General features: G+C 34.4%; 1 protein-coding gene across 1 annotated transcript in view; it reads right to left on the reverse strand.

The window, feature by feature from the left end:
• The window catches only part of CFAP47 (cilia and flagella associated protein 47), a 455,597-nt gene that overhangs the window by 264,710 nt on the left and 170,669 nt on the right, over nt 1-20,218 (reverse strand). Inside the window, exons 30-33 of the mRNA XM_037824716.1 lie at nt 12,371-12,592; nt 6,626-6,707; nt 5,641-5,769; nt 3,819-4,011 (exon numbers count right to left, since the gene is read on the reverse strand). Coding sequence (XP_037680644.1) covers nt 3,819-4,011; nt 5,641-5,769; nt 6,626-6,707; nt 12,371-12,592 — 626 coding nt within the window. The remainder of the gene's footprint in view (nt 1-3,818; nt 4,012-5,640; nt 5,770-6,625; nt 6,708-12,370; nt 12,593-20,218) is intronic.

A 20,218-nucleotide genomic window follows, 5' to 3' on the forward strand; every position in this document is an offset into this window, starting at 1 on the left:
AAGGAAATAAAGAATGAAGGTTAGTACAGAAGTAAATGAAATAGAGAACAGATAAACAATAGAGAATATCAAGGAAACCAGTAGCAAATTTCTTGAAAAGATCAACAAAATTGAAAAACATTTACACAGACTAAGGAAGAATAAAAGAGCAAGGAATGAAATTTCTAAAATGATGGATGAAAGAGGGAATATCACTACAGACCTTCAAGAAATAGAAAGAATTATAAGGGGATACTGTGAACAAATCCTTGCTATCAAATTAGATAATTCAGAAAAATACACAAATTCCTAGAATGACACCAGCTACCAAAGCTGATTCAAGAAGAAATAGAAAAACTGAATGGACCCATAACAAGTAGAGGAATGAATTAACAGTTAGAAGAAAAAATTTTGCACAAAGAAAAGCTTAGAACCAGATAGTTTCACTTAAACTAATTTTTTTATAATTAATAACAATCCTTCGTAAACTCTTCCAAAAAATGGTAAATTCACAAACAATTCAATCTGAGGCTAGTATTACTGAGATACCAAATCCAAAGACATCACAAGAAAAGAGTATTACACATTAACCCTTTACACCATTAACCGTTATGATTACAAATGCAAAAATCAACAAAATACCAGGGAAACTGACTCCTACAACATGTAAAAAGTCTTTACGCACTAAAAAGAAGGATGATTTTCCCCAAGAATATAAGTTTATTTTAAAATATGAAAATCAATCATGCCACACGCTGTATTAAAAGAATAGAGGACAAATACATGATCATCTGAATGGATTCAGAAAAAGCATTTGGCAAAATCCAACACTCTTTCACAATAAAATCACTCATTTAATTAGGAATAGAAGAGATATTCCTCAAACCAATAAGAGCAACTACAAAAACGACAGGGCTTATATCATACCTAATGGTGAATGACCGAATGCTTTTCTTCCCCCATAAAATCAGAAAAAATACAAGGATGTCTGTTCTTGGCACTTCTAATCAACATTGTACTGGAGGTGCTGGCCATGGCAATTTAGCAAGAAAAAGAGATAAAATATATCCATATTTTAAAGGAAAGAAGTAATGCCATCTTTGTTTGCAGATATGACACAATAATAAACTGTTGGCTTGTTCCTGTCACCTCTGAGTCATCTAGGTTTTTGGCTAGTTTTAAATATTTGAAACTTTGATTTTTTCAGCTTTAACTATCCAATTGGCTATTCAGCCGCCAATTTATTTACCAGATATTCATTAATTTAGCATCTGTGATGTGCCCATTTGGGCATTTAAAGACTGGTGTGGAACTTACAGACATATCCTATATTTGATATTATTAGAACAGCTGAGTGTTATTTAAAATGATTAGCGACCTTGAAATCTAGACCAACACTAATCAAAAAGACAAAAATAATTTTAAAGAAATTGCAATTTACTGAAGGTTATGAATTTTCAGAGGGATCTCATCCACTTTTAGAGTTTACAGGTCACCAGAGAGGTGGGGCACCATATGTCTTACAGAATTCTTTTTAAAAGAGGAAAATTAAGAGAAATATACTGATGGAACAGATACCTTTCTGTGGACAATTTAAAAGCACTGATGAAACCACTCTTTGGGGTAGTCTAGCCTAATTTTTTAATACTCCAGTATGCATCAGAATCCCCTGGAGGGCTTGTTAAAACACAGATCGCTGGGCACCACCTCCTGAGTTTCTCGTTCATTAGATCCAGGATGAGGCCCTATCCCTTTATCCTCCACAACATCACTTTACCACATTGTAAACACAGTCAGACTTTACTGTGGGGTTGGGGTAAGTAAAATAAGTCACAATATTGGGAGGTAAATATCTGGGGCACTGAGGATGACTTTTTCTCAGTCCAAGTTAACCTAAGTTAAACCTTTCACACAGCTTCTCCTCATGGACTTCCCCACTTATTAACCTTTGCTCCTGTACTCAGGTATATGCTGAACAGGGAAAGTGTTCTTTCACCTCAACCACTCAACTCAAACCTCACATTTATACCAGAAGGAACAAACTGGTAAATGAGTATATATTCCATTATCTGGAATAAGGTATAACAATGCACAAAACTGCATGTGTCTGTTTAATCATCCATTTATTTGCTCAATCTATATTTGGTAGGTGTCAGTTATTTTCCAGGCATTGTCCTAGGCTCTGGGAATACAGCAGTGAACAAAAAGGACAAGCTCTTGCTTAACAAGCTCACTTTCTACTGGAAGAGACAGACACTAAACAAATATATGTATATATAATGTAACAGTGCTATTGAGAGAAATAGAGCAAGAGTGAGAATGACTAAAGGGCACACTATTTTAGAGAGGGTATTGAGAAACCTTCTCAGATAGGTGACATTTGAGTAGGGTCTTGAACAAAGTAAGAAAGAGAACCATGGAGATATTTGTGTAAATAATGTTGCAGGCAGGAGGACTAGGAAGTGCAAAGTCTTTGCAAAGGCAGAAAGGTTCAGTGTGCTAAAACAACAACAGAGACTGATGCTTATAATGCATTTTTCTTAAAAATGCAGTAAACTCTTTGAAATTAACTCCCAGAGACCACCTTGTTAGTAAAACATAACTATAATAGTTTTATAACAAAGGAACATATTGGTTTTTAATATATACATATTTTTAAACACTGATTAAAGTGTGGCTTTACAATAATCAAATGAATTTGGTATGTGCTTGTGTAGCCCACCTTACTACTTTATATTCACATCTTGTTCTTTATATTTTTGAATGGGTCAAAGACATTTTTATAGAGTATGAATCTTGTTAAATTGCAGTTTCAAGTCAAATTAGGTTTAATATTATCAGAGTACCAATTAGAATGTAATAAAATATACTATGTTTACAGTTCTCAAATACCAATACACCAGTGCATCTCTTTCAATCTCTATGTAACTATGTTTTCTAAAGTAATGCCTCAAGTTAGGAGCAATTGAAACTCAAGTCTCATTTTAAATTGTGCTCTTCATCTTTCGTGTACTTTGATAGTTTGAATTAAACTCTGAGGGTTGCGTGTACAAAAAGGAACTTAATTATTATACATTAAAAAATAGGCAAGTCTGAATACAACAGGTTTGTTTTACCTGGAAGAGGGGAGCAGAATGTAACCTAAAGAAAGAACCAACATGCACACTGCCCTCTTTCTTAATGCAATCAATGCTTAAGAAGAAAGAAAAACACACAGCTATGTTAGCAAACTGGAACTTTTTCAAAAGAGTTGAAGGCCTTGGGGTATATATCTGCTGGGCCTTATCCCTCAAGGGTAGAACCAGGGAAAGCCCTCCTGCACACTGGAGCTGGTCTATCTACAGACACCTACTTATCTTAGAAAACATGGGGTCTAATATAGCTTACTCCCTGCCAAAATTTCATGAAGCTTTATTGCACTTAGTGATTTCCAACATGACCCTCACGACGACAAGACATTTTTTACTCAAATTTCAACTACGTATATAAAAGATTTGAGCTGTGTTAGCTAAATCTAATAGTTTATAAAGCTGAAAATGCCAGCAGTGATAATAAGACTATCTTTTATTTTTAGAATATCTCTACATACATTTTCTTCACTTATTCTTTATAATAAATTGAAAAAGCATCTTTTATTATTTCCACTGGGCATGTGAGAAAACTGACCTTAAAGATGTTGAGACTTTTTTTTTTTTTTTTCTGCAGAACAGGGAGAGTAAATGCTGGATTCAGGTGTATAATCCATGGGTCCTGAGTTCTGTTCCTTGGTGCCTTCTACATTCACACACTAAAACTGGCAATGATTTTACTTAAAGAAAAAAAAAATAGTAACTTCTCACCCTTGTCACAGTTTTTCCATATAATGTGCCGGGTAATCTCATAATTTGTGTTCATCCAACTAAGCAGAATCCTTTCAGAATAGGAATATATGTTGCTAGATATAAAATAAGGATGGATTTTTGATGTATTTTGTGTATTAAATTGGCACGTATGATTGTCATCCTGTGGTACAATACGGGATAGAATCAGCACCTGAAACAGAGAGGGGGGGATGTCACTTTTAGTAGACAAGGATGGCAACATTACAAATTAATATTTCAAGAGTAAATGAAAAAATACGAAAAGTGGACAACTAAAGGGAAGTATTGGTACTTTCTGGTTAAATGCATCCATTCAGGAGTAAAAGAACAGATCAGATGCCTCCTTAATGCTGATTTTAAATTTCTGATTTTCTGCTTCTACAGCATGTAGTTTATAAGGCAGTTGTGACTTTTCTGTTTTTGAGTTGTCCCTGTTTATTGGTGGGCAAAATGATAAATGATACAGCCTGGAGTTAAGAAGAGAATGTCTTTTTCTACCCCTCTGTTTGGCTGAGAGTCACAAATATCTCTATACCTTCTGCTGGGAATTACAAAAGGAAAAACAGTATTTGTTCTCTTGCTATCCTGCAAGAGAGACAGGGCTGGCTGATGGAGGAAGAAGAGGAGGCAAGGAGGAACAAGTGGAAATGATGCAGCAGAAACAGTTCACCAGAGAGAGGACAGGCCTGAATGGTAAGCTGCACTAGAGGCCTTAGAGTGCCATAGAGCTGTATGAGGAGCCCAGCAGAGGACAACAAGGAAAAAGATGAGCTTTACTTACATCAAATTGTTCATAAGGCCAGAATCATTTGATCTTGGAAAGACGTATTTATGTCTCTAAGTTACAGTTTCCTCATCTCTGAACTGGGGATAACTGGTTGTGAGGATTAGATCAGATCACATATAAAAAGCACTTAGGGACAGAGTCTTCCACACAGTACTCACTGGTAAGCTCTTAGTTTTGTCCTTTCCTTTGGGTGACTGAGCACTGCAGCTATTTAACTCCTTCTTGGTTCTACTCTCCTGTCTTACAGCTCACCCCATCTGTGGTGATATGTGAAGACAGCATAAAAGACTCCATTGGTCTTAGTGGACAGGATCTAGAGAGTCACATTTGGAAACCTAGGGAATGATTCCCAGGGCTGAAACCAGGACTTGTTTATACAATAAAAAGATAGGATGTGAAGGTGTAATTATTTTATGTTAATCTACCCATACATGTAGCTTGCCATGAATTAGTCTGAAGATTATCACAATCCAGTCTTGCTTATAGTAATATGATTCCTAGAGAATATCTCTCCAGAATAACTTTACAGCAAGGGTCTACTGTATACTAGAAATGGAGACCGTAATTTTCTCCAATATCCATTCTTTCATTCTTCCTTTTAGTACAAGAATCCCCCATACCCACCCATTCTAAAGACTACAATTCTCAACTTCCCTTGCAATTATGTGCAGTCATGTGACTAAGATCTGCCCAAGAGAATGTCAACTGGAAATGGTGCTTTTTTTCAGGTGACATTGTTAAAAAGAATCGTTTTGCCCTCCACTACTTCTTTACCTGCTCTTGCATGTTCTGAGGATTTAGACCTAAAGATGAAAGCCCAGTACTGTACTGAAGGTGGAAGACTTACCCCACTAGTTCTGAACCACTCATTTCTCAACAGTTCTACGAGAGAGAAACACATTTCTGTCTTATTTAAGCCACTGTGTGCAATAGCATGGTGTCTATACCTTAACTAACATACACTACTCATGGGAATCAACAAAAATCAGCAGTGAACAGGAGTGGAAATATTACCTTGTATATTTGAAGGAATACATCTGTCCATGCCCGTTTACTCATGGCTTCAAACTTAGTGATATCTAAGGAAAGAGGTTGATTTTCCTTAGGTGTACAGGAACACACAAGCACGGAAACAGTGGAAGCCTTTAAGAAATAAAATGCAACAACATTCATTAAATTGCAAGACAAACATAAACTCAAAGTTTTAACTACTTAGTTAACATATACACTTTTTATTTTGTTTATATAACCACTGTATTTCCTTTTTATACATTTATCAAGAGCTCTAATGTCCCATGTCACTAGTACCTACTGATATGGTACTTTATAGAGCACATAGTCTCTGTAGAAATCGTAGATTTGGTCATTCAGTACACCTACTAGCACACTTTGTGGCAGAATTGGAAAAAAGAAATGTGCCACTCTTTTGAACACTGACCCCAGACAGAGCCCCACCCTTTTGATTAGGCCACTGGAACACAGTATAGCTTCAAAGAACAGGCACCTGATTTTCCTATTCATGCCATGTGGCAAGCGTAGTAACAGTGCCACAAAGAAAACAGAGTTGTCTCAAAGCCTGCAGGCTTCTCTGAAACAATCTCACTTACTAATATACGTTTCCATAAAATGAATCGCATACTTTGAGAAAACTTGATTAATTCTTGCTTAATTTCTTTCAGTTCTCCCCTAAAACTGAAGAAGGGAAGTGGCAAGTGGTGGTGACCAGTAATGTTTTGGCAAAATTTACCTAAGCACGCACCATTCTTTATTTCTAAATCCCCCAAAAGAAGCAGTTATATATTTAAGGTCGTATATTCATTTGGTATAGGGATTCCAAACAGTTTTGTAAACAAAAGCAGAAAAATCTTGGCTTTCACAGAGCTCAAGTCTTAGGGATATTCATAAATAAAAAATTGAGGACTCCGGAATGGAATCTTCTAACAAAGACCAAATTCAATAATAACTCTGTTGATTATTTCTAAAAATTATATTCCCTTACCGTAATTTCAATCCATTTCTTATAATCTTCTGGTTCAAGAAGAAATTCTGGCAGTACATGAGAAATACATGCTCCTTGAGTACTATAATTAAAAAAAATAAAAATCAAAATTATGATTGTATAATATTCATTATTTGTGTATCATTTTCATTTGACCTTCAATTAAATTCTTGCAATGCTGTATATTTTACAAATTTATTGAATTTCAATTTTAAAATTTAAACAATTTTTAAATCTTTATTTAATAATGAGATCTGCATATGCTGTTTCTTATAGCGAATTTGATTAATGAGAAAGAATTTACTGAGTACCTATAATCATCCTCACCTACCCTTATATGCTAATGGTAATAAAGTGTTATATGATTTGATCCCTCAGTCAAGGCATTCACCATCTTATTACATTTATAGCATTATATTTTAAAAAATTCTAGAAAAAAGTTTGAATACAATAAAACATTTAATGAAGAGGTCATTAATCATTCAAAGTTCATTGAATGCCTATCATCACAAATGTCTACATAGAGAAGACTCCAAATACAGAGAAATCAATCACTTATTTTTTCAGAGATTATAAAAATTTTGGCCTCTTTGATTATTTAAACTTGAAGTATTATGACTGAAGTAGCCAAATTACTATGTGTATCACTTAACACATTAAAAATCATGGGTATATAAGCATAATTTAACAGATTTAAGATCATATATGTGCATTTGGATATTTGATTTTTTCAAACAGATTTCTTGATATGGTTTTATCCAAACTCTTCAACCCATGTCCATCACCTCCAGAACCATTTTATAGATATCTAGTATAGTTTTTGCAGGAGTAATTTCCTAGCAGAGATTTAGACGTTCAGGTGTAACTCATTCAGTGTACAGAAAACACTGCTCACCATCAGCACCTAATAGAGAAACATATCACATCTAGTGCTCAACTGTGAAGTTGTCCTCAGCAGTACAGTTCTTTGATTACTAAGAATTGGGGGTGGGGTGGGGTGGGGAGAGGGGTGGAGGAGAAAGCTGAATTTGGATAATTCTGAAAGTTCAAATCTTGAAAATAGCAGATGAATGAGATATGAGGAAGTGAACCCTTGAAGTAGCAGCAGAGAGCCAATTCTAGAGTTGCTGAGTTTGAAGCAGCACTGGGCCAGTCCTAGCTAGTGAAAGAAATCACACTGTCTACAAAAAGCTCCTCTGAAATTGAAACATAATCGCTTCTCCTTGATTTCCACACATTTCTTATCCACATCTAAATTGTTCATATGAATCCTCATATATTCAAAGTGCTGTAGGTTTAAATAAAGTCTAATTTTAATGTAACAACTCTCCTTCGCAGGAAGAGCCAACCTAAAGGCTATGTAACAACTCAATGAGATGATGTCCTCAATAAGCTGGAACAAATTCCTGGAGAGTAAAACAAGGAAAGACAGCTCGAGTGATGTGAAGAAACTAGAATACTTTCACTGTATCCAAAACCTAGACAGGATTTCAAAAGGAAATGACAGATTCTATCAAATGCTACCGAGAGCTTAAGAAAAACTTCCAGGGCATTTCTTTTTTTTCACTTCAATTTTATTGAGATATATTCACATACCATGCAGTCATACAAAGCATACATTCAATTGTTCACAGTACCATTACACAGTTGTGCATTCATCACCATAATTAATTTTTGAACATTTTCATTACCACACACACAAAAATAATAACAAAAATTAAAGTGAAAAAGAACAATTAAAGTAAAAAGGAACACTGGGTGCCTTTTTTTTGCCCCCATTTTTCTACTCATCCATCCATACACTGGACGAAGGGGAGTGTGGTCCATATGGCTTTCCTGATCACATTGTCACCCCTCATAAGTTACATTTTTATAAAATCGTCTTCACAATTCAAGGGTTCTGGGTTGTAGTTTGATAGTTTCAGGTATTTGCTGCTAGCTATTCCAATTCATTAGAACCTAAAAAGGATTATCTATATTGTGCGTAAGAGTGCCCACCAGAGTGACCTCTTGGCTCCTTTTGGAATCTCTCTGCCACTGAAGCTTATTTCATTTCATTTCACATCCCCCTTTTGGTCAAGAAGATGTTCTCCATCCCACGATGCCGGGCCTACATTCCTCCCCAGGAGTCATATTCCACATTGCCAGGAAGATTTAATTCCCTGGGTGTCAGATCCCATGTAGCGGGGAAGGCAATGATTTCACCTTTCAAGTTGGCTTAGCTAGAGAGAGAGGGCCACATCTGAGCAACAAAGAGGAATTCAGGAGGAGGCTCTTAGGCACAATTATAGGCAGGCCTAGCCTCTCCTTTGCAGCAACAGTCTTGCCAAGGGCAAGTCCCATGGTAGAGGGCTCAGCCCATCAAACCACCAGCCTCCAGGGCATTTCTTGAGGAGGGAGACCACATATTATTATTTGAGTACTGCATGCATCCAGCATAGAGTAACACCAGTAAAATTTGAGGATGAAGACTGTATTTGTGCATTTTACAGCCTGAAACTGTTATTCAGTGGAATGGAACAGACCTGTTCTGTTCTTTTCGTTTTGAATCTCTCAAGGCTAACTTCATTGGTCCATAACACAGTATTTACGTTTATACCTTGCCAATAGATGTTATGTCTGGTTACTGTATGGTTGATTCTTATAATTGAATCAGTTTCATTTTTACATAATAGGTTTTCTATTTGAAAATTTTCCCCAAGTTTACACTGAGTAGAACAAAAAATCAAAATGGGATGCAATGAGTTATTAAAATTTAAACTTAATCTCCAAAAATCATACAGTTTCTCATTTAGTGAACAACATAGATATAATTTCACTTGTACAAAAGTCCTCACTAAAGGTGTCATCAAATTTAAACAGGAAGTAATAACATTTATGATCACTTTGAATTTTAATATATTTATTTCCATGATAAAATCTGTGTACATATCATGGATTAATGACCCAATTTTATTGACCAAATTGCCACTTTCTAAATGTTAAGGAATTTTATCACAGCCAATATATCCTGATGGGCATATACTTGCTGATAAGTGAACAAAAAAATCTGATTTTAGTGCCAAAATCATTCTTCTGTACCTGCATCCTCACACCATAAAACATCAAAACAGAAACCACCCATATTAATGTCAACACTACTGGGATCTGTGCCAACAATAATGCGATAAGAATAAAACTGTTATCACAAATACTGGGCAGATTAATAATGCTATCATAAAATAGTTTGATTTTTATGGTGCTTAAACAATAAGGATTTATTTAAGTATCCAAACCTCCTTCCTTTGCTCATAGCTAAAATCCTATTAGGTTTTGAAAGTACAACTAACTTTCCAAAGTAAGATATACATTAGAATGTTTACCTTGTTGAATCAATCATCAAAGGACAAGAGTCAAAAGTAGTAAAAGTAAAAAGAAAAATCATGTGCTTTCCCTTTTAAACTTATAAAAATTAAAATAAAATTCCCAATTTGTTTAATGAGTATGAGGGCAGACTGATAAATACCAGTTTTCTGACATTGTTTAATTTCAACAGTAGGTTCATTTCTAATAGAAGAATAGTTGTCTGTTTTTTTTTTTTCACACTTTCTATTTCAGAGAGTGTTGTTACAAGTGTAAGTTTTCAGTATGTCACTAATGGTTACAACATTAGAATAATTTAAGGAAATGGCATAAGAAAGCCATAGACCATAAATTATCACATTTAAATTGATGATAATAATAATAATCTACCATGTAATACACAGCACATCTTTCATTTTTCAAATTCTTTTATCAATCAGGAAATTTTTGGAATCATCATACTCAATATCACAGATACTAAACTGCAGCTAAACCAGGTAAAGTAATTTGTGCAAGGTCACAGGAGTAAAAAAGAGCTAGAATTTAAACCTGCATATAGCCGATTCAAAAGCCATGCTCTTCTCCTCCAGTTCAGTCCTCTCCTCCAGAATCACTTCTTAGATCGTGACTTTGAGATACATTCATTCTTAATGCAATTTCATAAATAAGAAGCCATAATGACTGTGCATAATTAAGAAGCATACATGATTTTAAAGATAAAATTGAAAAGCACAAGCGGAATTAAATTTACTTATAATGGGAAGTGAGTTGGCTGTTCTAAATTTATTTATTTTGGTGAAAGAATATTTATTTAAATAATTGATAATATTAAAAAAGTAAGAGTTATAGTAGCATTTTATTCTTGTGATGTCCTACTTTATAGTTACACTATAGTTATAATGCTATATAGAGTTCCATAGTTATGTATGTTATACATACTTATATTAGAGAGGCAACGCCCCTCTCTGTACAAAGCCTAGTCTCTATGTACGCACATGATGGTGAGGTCTGAGATCTTGTGTTTCCTATCTTATCTCCTTCAAGGACTAAGCAGCCCCATAACTGACTCAGCCACTACCCAACCCCTGTACATTTGACATTCATATTGTGGCTTCATGGCAAGCCATTTGCCACTCTTCTCCCTCTTCAGTGGTGTCCCTCTTATTCCTCAAAACAGCAGCCTACATGACAGGCTGCCTGGCTCTTAACTCAGTTACTGTCAGTGACTTAGAAACTTCCAGATGACTTCCAAGCCACAAGTAACCCAAGCCAGGATTGACTCTTGCTACAATAGTGAGAGTCTGAGAAATGAAAAAATATATATTTTGTACAGTACTATTTCCAACTTTTAAGACCAGGGTATTGCCAGGTACTCAACAAACCTGATTTGGAAATTAAACAAAACAAAACAAAAAACCTGAACTTTCTTTCCTTTCTCATTCCTGCTATGAATCCTCTTCTTGCCCTCCACACCCATCCCTGCTACGGCAGAAAAAATCTCTGGCCAACCAAGGAGTAGATTCCATACACAAAGAAGCAAAAGAGAAAAGGAAGGTAATATATCTCAAAGTGTATTTACCCCATTACATATATATTTACAAGTAACAAATGTTATTTTAGTGATATAGGAGCATGGAGGATGGACAAGAACACTGCCTATGGATGTGGGGGATTCCAGTGGACTAGGATGCTGCAAATGCAGGCAAAAGAAGTGATATAAATTCACCAAACATCCCCTCAGACTTTTAATGGACATTGAGTTTCCATTTCTCGACCACTTGCCATTTAATCTCTGCAGAGGAACACAAACATTATGGTGACAACAAGTAATTTTCCTAGATTTTTGAATCATCCATTTATGAAACTTTCCACCTGCCTGCCATTTTAAAATTAACATTTAAATATGTAAACTAAAATTTCACACTATCCATAGCTTTAAATTATACTACTAATAATCTGAGAAATACATCCCTTTTTCTGTCAACAGATTTATATGATATATTTGCCTTAGATCGGGATTCTCAAAGTGAGTTCGTAGACCAGAATTATCATCATCACGTTGGAACTTGCTATAAATGCAATTAGAATCCGAAACTCTAAAGGTGAGACACAGCAATCTCTTTTAACAAGCAATCCCAGTTATTCAAATGAATGCAAAACGTCAAGAATGTTTACCTTAAATTATAAATCCATAGATTATTAAATGCTTATTTTTTATTAACTGGTATATATATATTTCAAGATGTATACTAGAGGGATATGTATATAGTAGAGACAGTAAATAGTAAAAAATCCAAACAATACCAAAGCCTGTCTACCTACCCAGCTACCTACCTACTTATCTACCTATTTATTTATTCAAGCCATGGTTACATGCATAATTAAGCACATCCATGCTCTTACTCAAGAAAAGTAAGAAGTGAAGAATGTTGCAAATGAAGTTGTAGCACTCTTTCAGTGTTATCCACAGGTAAAGACTGGCTTGAATTAATTCCAGGTGGCAGTTTTCCACTCAAGTGGAGCATCACATCGTAAATGGTCTTATTATATTTAGAAAAGTCAGACTGTCTGGAAAATTTCTTGGGTGCTGAGCTTGATGTGTAGAATTGGATTTTATACACATCCCTATGGGACAAAAATACATTAAAATTAAAAAAATTCATAAAATGTTATATTTAAAAAATTCATGCTCAATGACTAAAGTTCTATTTAAACTGAACTCAGTAAGAAATTATAAAATGAACTTTATTCAGCTACCATTTGTTAGTCAAAATTATTAGACTTCTGTATCATTCCCAGAGCTTTTGAGTTATCTTGTTTTAAACACACTTTATTATCTAATGATGCAACTGTCAAACCTGAAAGATTTGATTGTGAGTGGGAAGTGTAAGAACTTTGGAGAAAGAGAGAAGGCACATAATTTGGAGAAATGATAGCTTAGAACATTCCAAAACTGACACACAAAAAAATCAAATCACAGATGACAGAATCACTATGAACCTCAATAAGAATAACTACCAAATAAACCACAAAGAATAACTACAAAGAAAATCTATTCATAGTGAAGCTGCTGAAAACCAAATACAAAGAGAAAATCTTAAAAGCACATCAACACATGCACACACACACATACACACAAGTACATATATGTACACACACAAATACATCTTTCAAGGCAGTAACAATTAGAACATCAGCTGATTTTTTAATAGAAACAATTCAAAACATAAGAAAATGATACCATACATTCAATATGCTGAAATAAAATAACTGCCAACTTAGCATCCTATACCAAACAAAACTTTCCAATTAGAATAAATGTGAAAAGTACAGATCTTTTCAAACAAAAATACAGAAATTTGTCACTGGAATACCTTCAGTATAAGGTCTAAAGAGAATTCTTTGAGGGGAAGAAAATGATTCTAGATGGAAAACCAAAGATGTATAGAAAATGGAGAAAAATAAAATTGGTAAATATATGGACTATATATTGACTGACTAAACAATGACAATATCTGGGGCTTACTATATAGAGAGAGTCACAATATACAATAGCAGTAGCATATGTCAGGAGGGAAGAAAATAAAGTTAAAAGTATATTAGGGTTTTTGCAACATCAGGGGAGATGATATAATTAATTAGTACATGATTTAATAAGTTGAGAATTTATGCTGTGATGTGTAAGGTAATCACTAAAAGAATAGGAAAAGTATATATCAATTCTAAGCTAGTAGAGGAGAAATCATGATATAAAAATAAATATTTAATCAATTCAAGAGAAGGCAAAAAAGGTAAGAAAGGGAACACAGAAAATGCAGAAAAATAGGAGAATTTAAAAATACTGCAGATTTAATCCCCAATTTACAGTAGTTATATTAAATCCATATGAGCTCTGATGAAAAGACAAAGATTGAAAGAACAGTAATGAAACACAAGCTAAAGATAGGGTATAAAGAGAGACACAACCTAAACATAGGAAAGAGTAAGATTTATGTAAACAACAGAAAACATTGTATATAAATACTAACCCAAAGTAGTGTACCTATATTTAATATAAAACAAAGTAGACTTAAAGCACAAAGCACAAAGTATAAAGAAGGAAATTTCATAATCAAAAGGTGCAATTAACCAGGAAGGTGTTACAGTTGTACATTTGCATGTACTTGGTAGCAGCCTCAAAACGTAAAGCAAATTGACTGAATTAAAAGAAGCCAAAATCCACAAATAGAAATAAGGTTTTTAATAATTTTCTCTTAGCAATTGATAAAAAAGTAAAAATTAGTAACCATATAGATATTTAAAGAACACAAGCAAACATGGTTTTATGGACTTACATGGAAAATAGTATTCAATAACTACAAAATACATAATATTTCCAAACCAAAATATTTATAGACACTAACTGCTGGCCCACAAAGTAGTTTCAAAAAATGTCAAAACGTATGGTCTCTGACCTCACTGAAAATATGCTGAATAACAATGAAATCACCAAACATAAACTTCTAAATAATCTTTGTAATTTAGAAATAGTATGAATGGAATAAGAAATATTACATATCAAAATGTGTGATGCAGATAAACTAAGCTTAGAACAAATTTTATAGTTTAAAAATTAAATATCCATTCATTATAAAAATCCCTAACTACTAGAAATGAAAAAAAAAAAAAAAACGCTTCATAACCTGATAAAGGGTATCTATAAAAAATATTGAGCAAACCTCACACTTAATGGTAAAATGTTGAAAGCTTTCCCCCTAAAACCATGCTTAAAAGGAGGATGCCTGCTATTCAGTATTAAACTAAAAAAGAAAGAAAGAAAGAAAAAGGATATCAAAGATGTGAGGATTAGAAAGGAGAAAAAGAAAGAACAGTCATTATTTGCAGATGACATTTTCTAAATTTGAATTCAGAAAATCAAAAAGGAATCTACAGATAAAGTATTAGAATAAGTAAATTGCCTTAATGAAGTAGTTGAACAAATGTGAGTAATGATAATCAACTTTATGCCAATATAGCAGGGAAAATAAAGTAGAAAATAAAATTGGGAAAAAAAAGTGCCATTTACCAAAACTTCAAAAATATCAAATACCCAGGATGAATCTAGCAAAAGACATGCAAGAACTCTACACAGAAAACTCTAAATCATCATTAATAGAAAATTTGAAGGACCTAATAAAAAGCTGTGCTTGTTGATTAGGACATTATTGTAAAAGATGTCACATTTCTAAATCAATCATGATTTTCAATCACAATCAAAATACCAGCAAAGTTTTTTGTTTTGTTTTGGTGGAAATTTGTAAGTTGATCCTAACATTTATATAGAAATGCAAACGGCGTAAGTAGCTAAGAAAATATTGAAGAAAAACAAATTCTGAGTACTTATGCTACTGGATGTCAAGAACTATAAAATAATGGATTTTAAGACTATTTAGTTTTGATGCAACAGTATACAAATGGATCAAAGGAATAGAATAGACTCACAATTATATCAATACCTGATTTATAACAAAGGAGGCAATGCAGAGTTGGGGGGGTCTTTTCTGTAAGTGATACTGAGTCAATTGGTTACCCATATGGGAAAAAAATGGGGAAATATAAAATATATCTTGACCTTTATCTTAGACCAAAGGCAAAAGCCAATTCCAGGAAAACTGCATACCAAACATAAAAGGCAAATCAATAAAGTTTCTAAGAATAACAAAGGAGGATATCTTCATGTCTTTAGGAGGGAAAGGGTTCTTAAACAGTAGACAGAAATCACTAACCATTAAGGGAAATATTAATAAATTGGACTACTACAAAATGGAAGAAGATATCTCTAATACACATTATCAACAAAGAACTCACATACAGAATATATAAAATTTCTACAAATAAATCACAAAAAAGAAATCTCAGTTTTTAAAAAATGAGCACAAGACTCAAGCATTTTTTGACACAGTATATCCAAATGACCAAGAACATATAAAAAAAAATTCTTAACCTCAATAGCAGCAAGATGACCACTCAAATCAGAACAACCAGAAGGGCTAATATTGAAAAGACTGACAATAAAAAATGTTTCTTAGGATATAGAATGAATGGAACCCTCACATACCCCTAGGAGTGGAAATTAGTGCAACCACTTTGGAAAATTGTTTGGCAGTATCTCCTGATGCTGATAATATTTCTATCTTATGATCCAGCAATTTTTTCCTTACATATCTGCCTTATAGAAATAGTTATATATGTGTACCAAAAATATATACCAACATTTTCACAGCAGCATTATTCATAATAGAAAAATCTGGAAATCAGCTCAATGTCTATCAAAAGGAGAATGAATAAATAAATTGCAATATATTCCTACAATGGACTAGTGCACAGCATTAAAAATAAACTACTCCTAAAAGCAAATAGGTGGTTGATTGCGTGAACATAATGTTGAGCAAAAAAATCAAAACCCACAAAAAATTGCAAATTGTATGACTCTTCCCATGTAATATTTAAAACCAGATGAAACGAATCTATTGTGTTAGAATTCAGGACAATGGTTACTTTTTTGGGGGGAGGTGGAAGGCTTCTGGGAAAGATAGGGGGACTTCTGAGATGCTGGTAATGTTCTATTTCTAGGTCTAGGCGGTGGCTACACACGTCCTCACATAGTAATAATATTTTACATACTTCTCTGTATGCATGCTATAGAGCAGTAAAATTATTAAAAATCAAACAAAGAAATAAATCCATGATTAGGTTGTAAAACTACGGGAAAATTGGTGGGGCTCAGGAGGAAGTGACTAGTAGAAAAATCAGAATAGTTATCTTTCTGTGGCACAGATTTGGTAGTGTTGGAGAGTCACAGTGGGCTTCTGGGAATACTGTACATGTTATGCTTGCACTGGGGTTTGGTCTATAAGCAAATTGAGTAGCTATACTTTGTGAACCTCTCTCTAAGTGTGTTTTATTTCATTATAAAATAAAATCAAGAGGAAACAGCTTGGGCCTGCAGAGTTCTTCTGACACATAAGGATTAACTGAGAATGATTAGTTAAAATGAGTGTCCAGAAGTCTCAACGGAAAAGGCAACACTGCCAGGCATAGAACTGAATTTCAAACTGGGAGCATAAATTATGCATCAATTATTAAAAACTTTAGTCTTTAATATCTATATGTATGCATATGCTCTTAAGGAAGAGAAGAAAGAATAGCGTTAAAAACAGACATTTCTCCAAAGATACACAAATAGCCAATAAACACATAAAAAGATGCTCAATATCATCAGTCATTAGGGAAAAATAAATCAAAACCACAATAAATACCCACTAGGATGGACATTATTTTTAAAAATGGAAAAGAAGTGTTGGGAAAGATGTGGAGAAATTGTAACCCATGGCTGGTGTGAATATAAAATAACGCAGCCACTGTGGAAAAGTTTTGGGTTCCTCAAAAAGTTACACATAGAATTATCATATGACTCAGCAATTCTAGACCTAGGTATATACTCCAAAGAATTGAAAATAGGGACTCAAACACAAATGTTCAAAGTAGCATTATTCACAATAGCCAAAAGGTGGAAACAAACCACGTGTTCAACAGATGACTGGAAAGACAAAATTTGATACACACATAAAATGGAATATTACACAGGCATAAAGAGAAGAAATTTTGATACTTGCTACAACATGGATGAACCTTGAAAACATTATGCTAAGTGAAATAAACCAACACACAAGGACCAACACATTTTGTATGGCTTCACCTATATGAAATACTTAAAACAGGCAAATTCTTAGAGATGGAGAGTAGACTAGGGGAAAAGGAAGAACGGGGCCTTATTGTTTAATAGGTACAGAATTTTTGTTTATGGTGATGAAAGAGTTTTGATAATGGATGGTGGTAATGGATGCAGAACATTGTGAATATAATTAATGCCAATGAAATTTACATTTAAAATGGTTAAGTGATAAATTATATGTATATATATATATATAATAAAACTAAAAACTAAAATGAAAAACAAATGTTTCACAATTTTTGGAGAGAAAAATAACTTTCTGTGATTTTTCCACATAATTCACGATTCCAGTTTTCCAGACATTCTGTGAGAGATGGCTCTCTAGCTCAGAGTTATAACCGTTAAGGCCAGGCAATAACATTTTCTTTGTTAATATGGATGGATTCACTGGAATTTATGACTTTCCCAGGAATTTGTTTCTTTTCATCTGAAATCCTAGATGTGGTCTATTTACAATAGGATTACATAACTATCCTCATTTCTAGACTACTGTACTCTTAATCTTCTTGAAATGTACCCAGCTACAGGTACTTATAGTGCCCAGTCTAAACACAAAGACAAAAAAGCCAAATGGAAGAGTTTGAGTCTTTCAAGTGTTAAGGTTTCCTAAATCTTATTCTGATCCCTCAATATTGGTAAGTGTTGTAATGCTTAAACATACTAGTGCTGTGGCTGAATGGTTGGGTTGAAATCCTGGTTCTGCTCTCAACGAGCTGTGTAAACTTGGGCATGTGCATATTCTCTCTGTGCCTCAGTTATTCATCTGGAAAATGGAGATAATATAGTACCTACCTCAGAGAATAGTTGTAAACTGTAAATGAGTTAATACCTATACAGCATATATAATGATGACTCATACTTTAACCATTACTATCAATAAAATAAAATCACAAAATTATTTTTAAAGGAACAAGGTAAGAGAGATGGTGCAAAGCAAGTTCAATGGGGCATGGGTCACTGCAATGCAATAATGAAAGCAATAACAGAAAGGAGTAGTCATTAACATGGGATAATAAGATAACTAGAAAAGTAAAACTGTAGAAAGAGAAGACAAGGATGATAACTGAACAGGTGTACTTATCTTTTTACCCTCTCAAAATATTCCTGAAATGTCAGAAAGTTTGGAGAAAGGGAATAAACCTGTAACAACACTGAAAATGGGAAGGAGGTCATTAGTACACCACGAAATTTTAAGACTATCTATACAACAGAGTATGGATGGGATTATATCAGAAATAAATAAAATGATATACTGTACAGCAGAAGGCTGCCAAGAAAAAAGAAGCCATTTATCCTAAAGGAGTAAAAGAGTCTCCAAGTTTACAGTAGGCAGACAGAGAGGCAGGAAGTGGCTGGTGGTACAATAACCATGAAATTAATATACGTACTATAGGAATAGCATCCAAAGACATTGTTGGGGAAAACTTCCCAACCCTTCTAAATGACATAAATATGCAAATCATAGATGCCCAAAGAACTCCAAACAGAATAAATCCAAATAAACCCACTCCAAGACATATTCTGAATAGATTGTCAAAAGCTGAAGAGAAGGAGCAAGTTCTGAAAGCAGCAAGAGAGAAGCAATTCACCAAATATAAGGGAATTTGCTTAAGACTAAGGAGTGACTATCCAGTGGCCACCATGGAGGCGAGAAGGCAGTGGTATGACATATTCAAAATTCTGAAAGAGAAAAATCGCCAACCAAGAATTCTTTATCCAGCAAAGTCCTCCTTCAAATTTGAGGGAGAGCTTAAAATCTTCACAGACAAACACATGTTGAGAGAATTTGCTAACAAGAGACCTGCCTTACAAGAGATACTAAAGGGAGCCTTACCTGCAGAGAAAAAAAGAAAGGGGAGAGAGGTATGGAGAAGGTCTCAGAACTAAAGAGTTTTGGTAATGGTATATGTCCTAGTTTGCTAATGCTGCAGAATGCAAAAACCAGAGACGGATAGGCTTTTATAAAACGGTGGTTTATTTTGCTACACAGTTACAGCCTTAAGGCCACAAAGCGTCCAAGGTAACACACCAGCAATTGGGTACCTTCACCAGAGGACGGCCAATGGTGTCCAGAAAACCTCTGCTAGCTAGGAAGGCAGCTGGCATCTGCTCCAAAGCTCCGGCCTCAAAACAGCTTTCTCCCAGGACGTTCCTCTCTAGCAAGCTTGCTCCTCTTCAAAACATCACTCCCAGCTGCACTCACTGAGTTTTTTCTCTCTCAGTCAGTTCATTTATATGGCTCCACTGACCAAGGCCCACCCCGAATGGGCAGGGCCACACCTCCATGGGAACATCTCTTCAAAATTATTACCCACAGCTGAGTGGGGCACATTCCAAGCAAATCTAACCAGCACCAAAAACGTCTGTCCAACAAGACCACAAAGATAATGGCATTTGGGGGACACAATATATTCAAACCGGCACATTCCACCCCCTGGACCCCAAAATGACATTATCTTTCTAAACACAAAATACAG

This window comes from Choloepus didactylus (genome assembly GCF_015220235.1).
Source record: "Choloepus didactylus isolate mChoDid1 chromosome Y unlocalized genomic scaffold, mChoDid1.pri SUPER_Y_unloc1, whole genome shotgun sequence".
In the NCBI taxonomy this organism is placed as follows: Eukaryota; Metazoa; Chordata; class Mammalia; order Pilosa; family Megalonychidae; genus Choloepus; species Choloepus didactylus.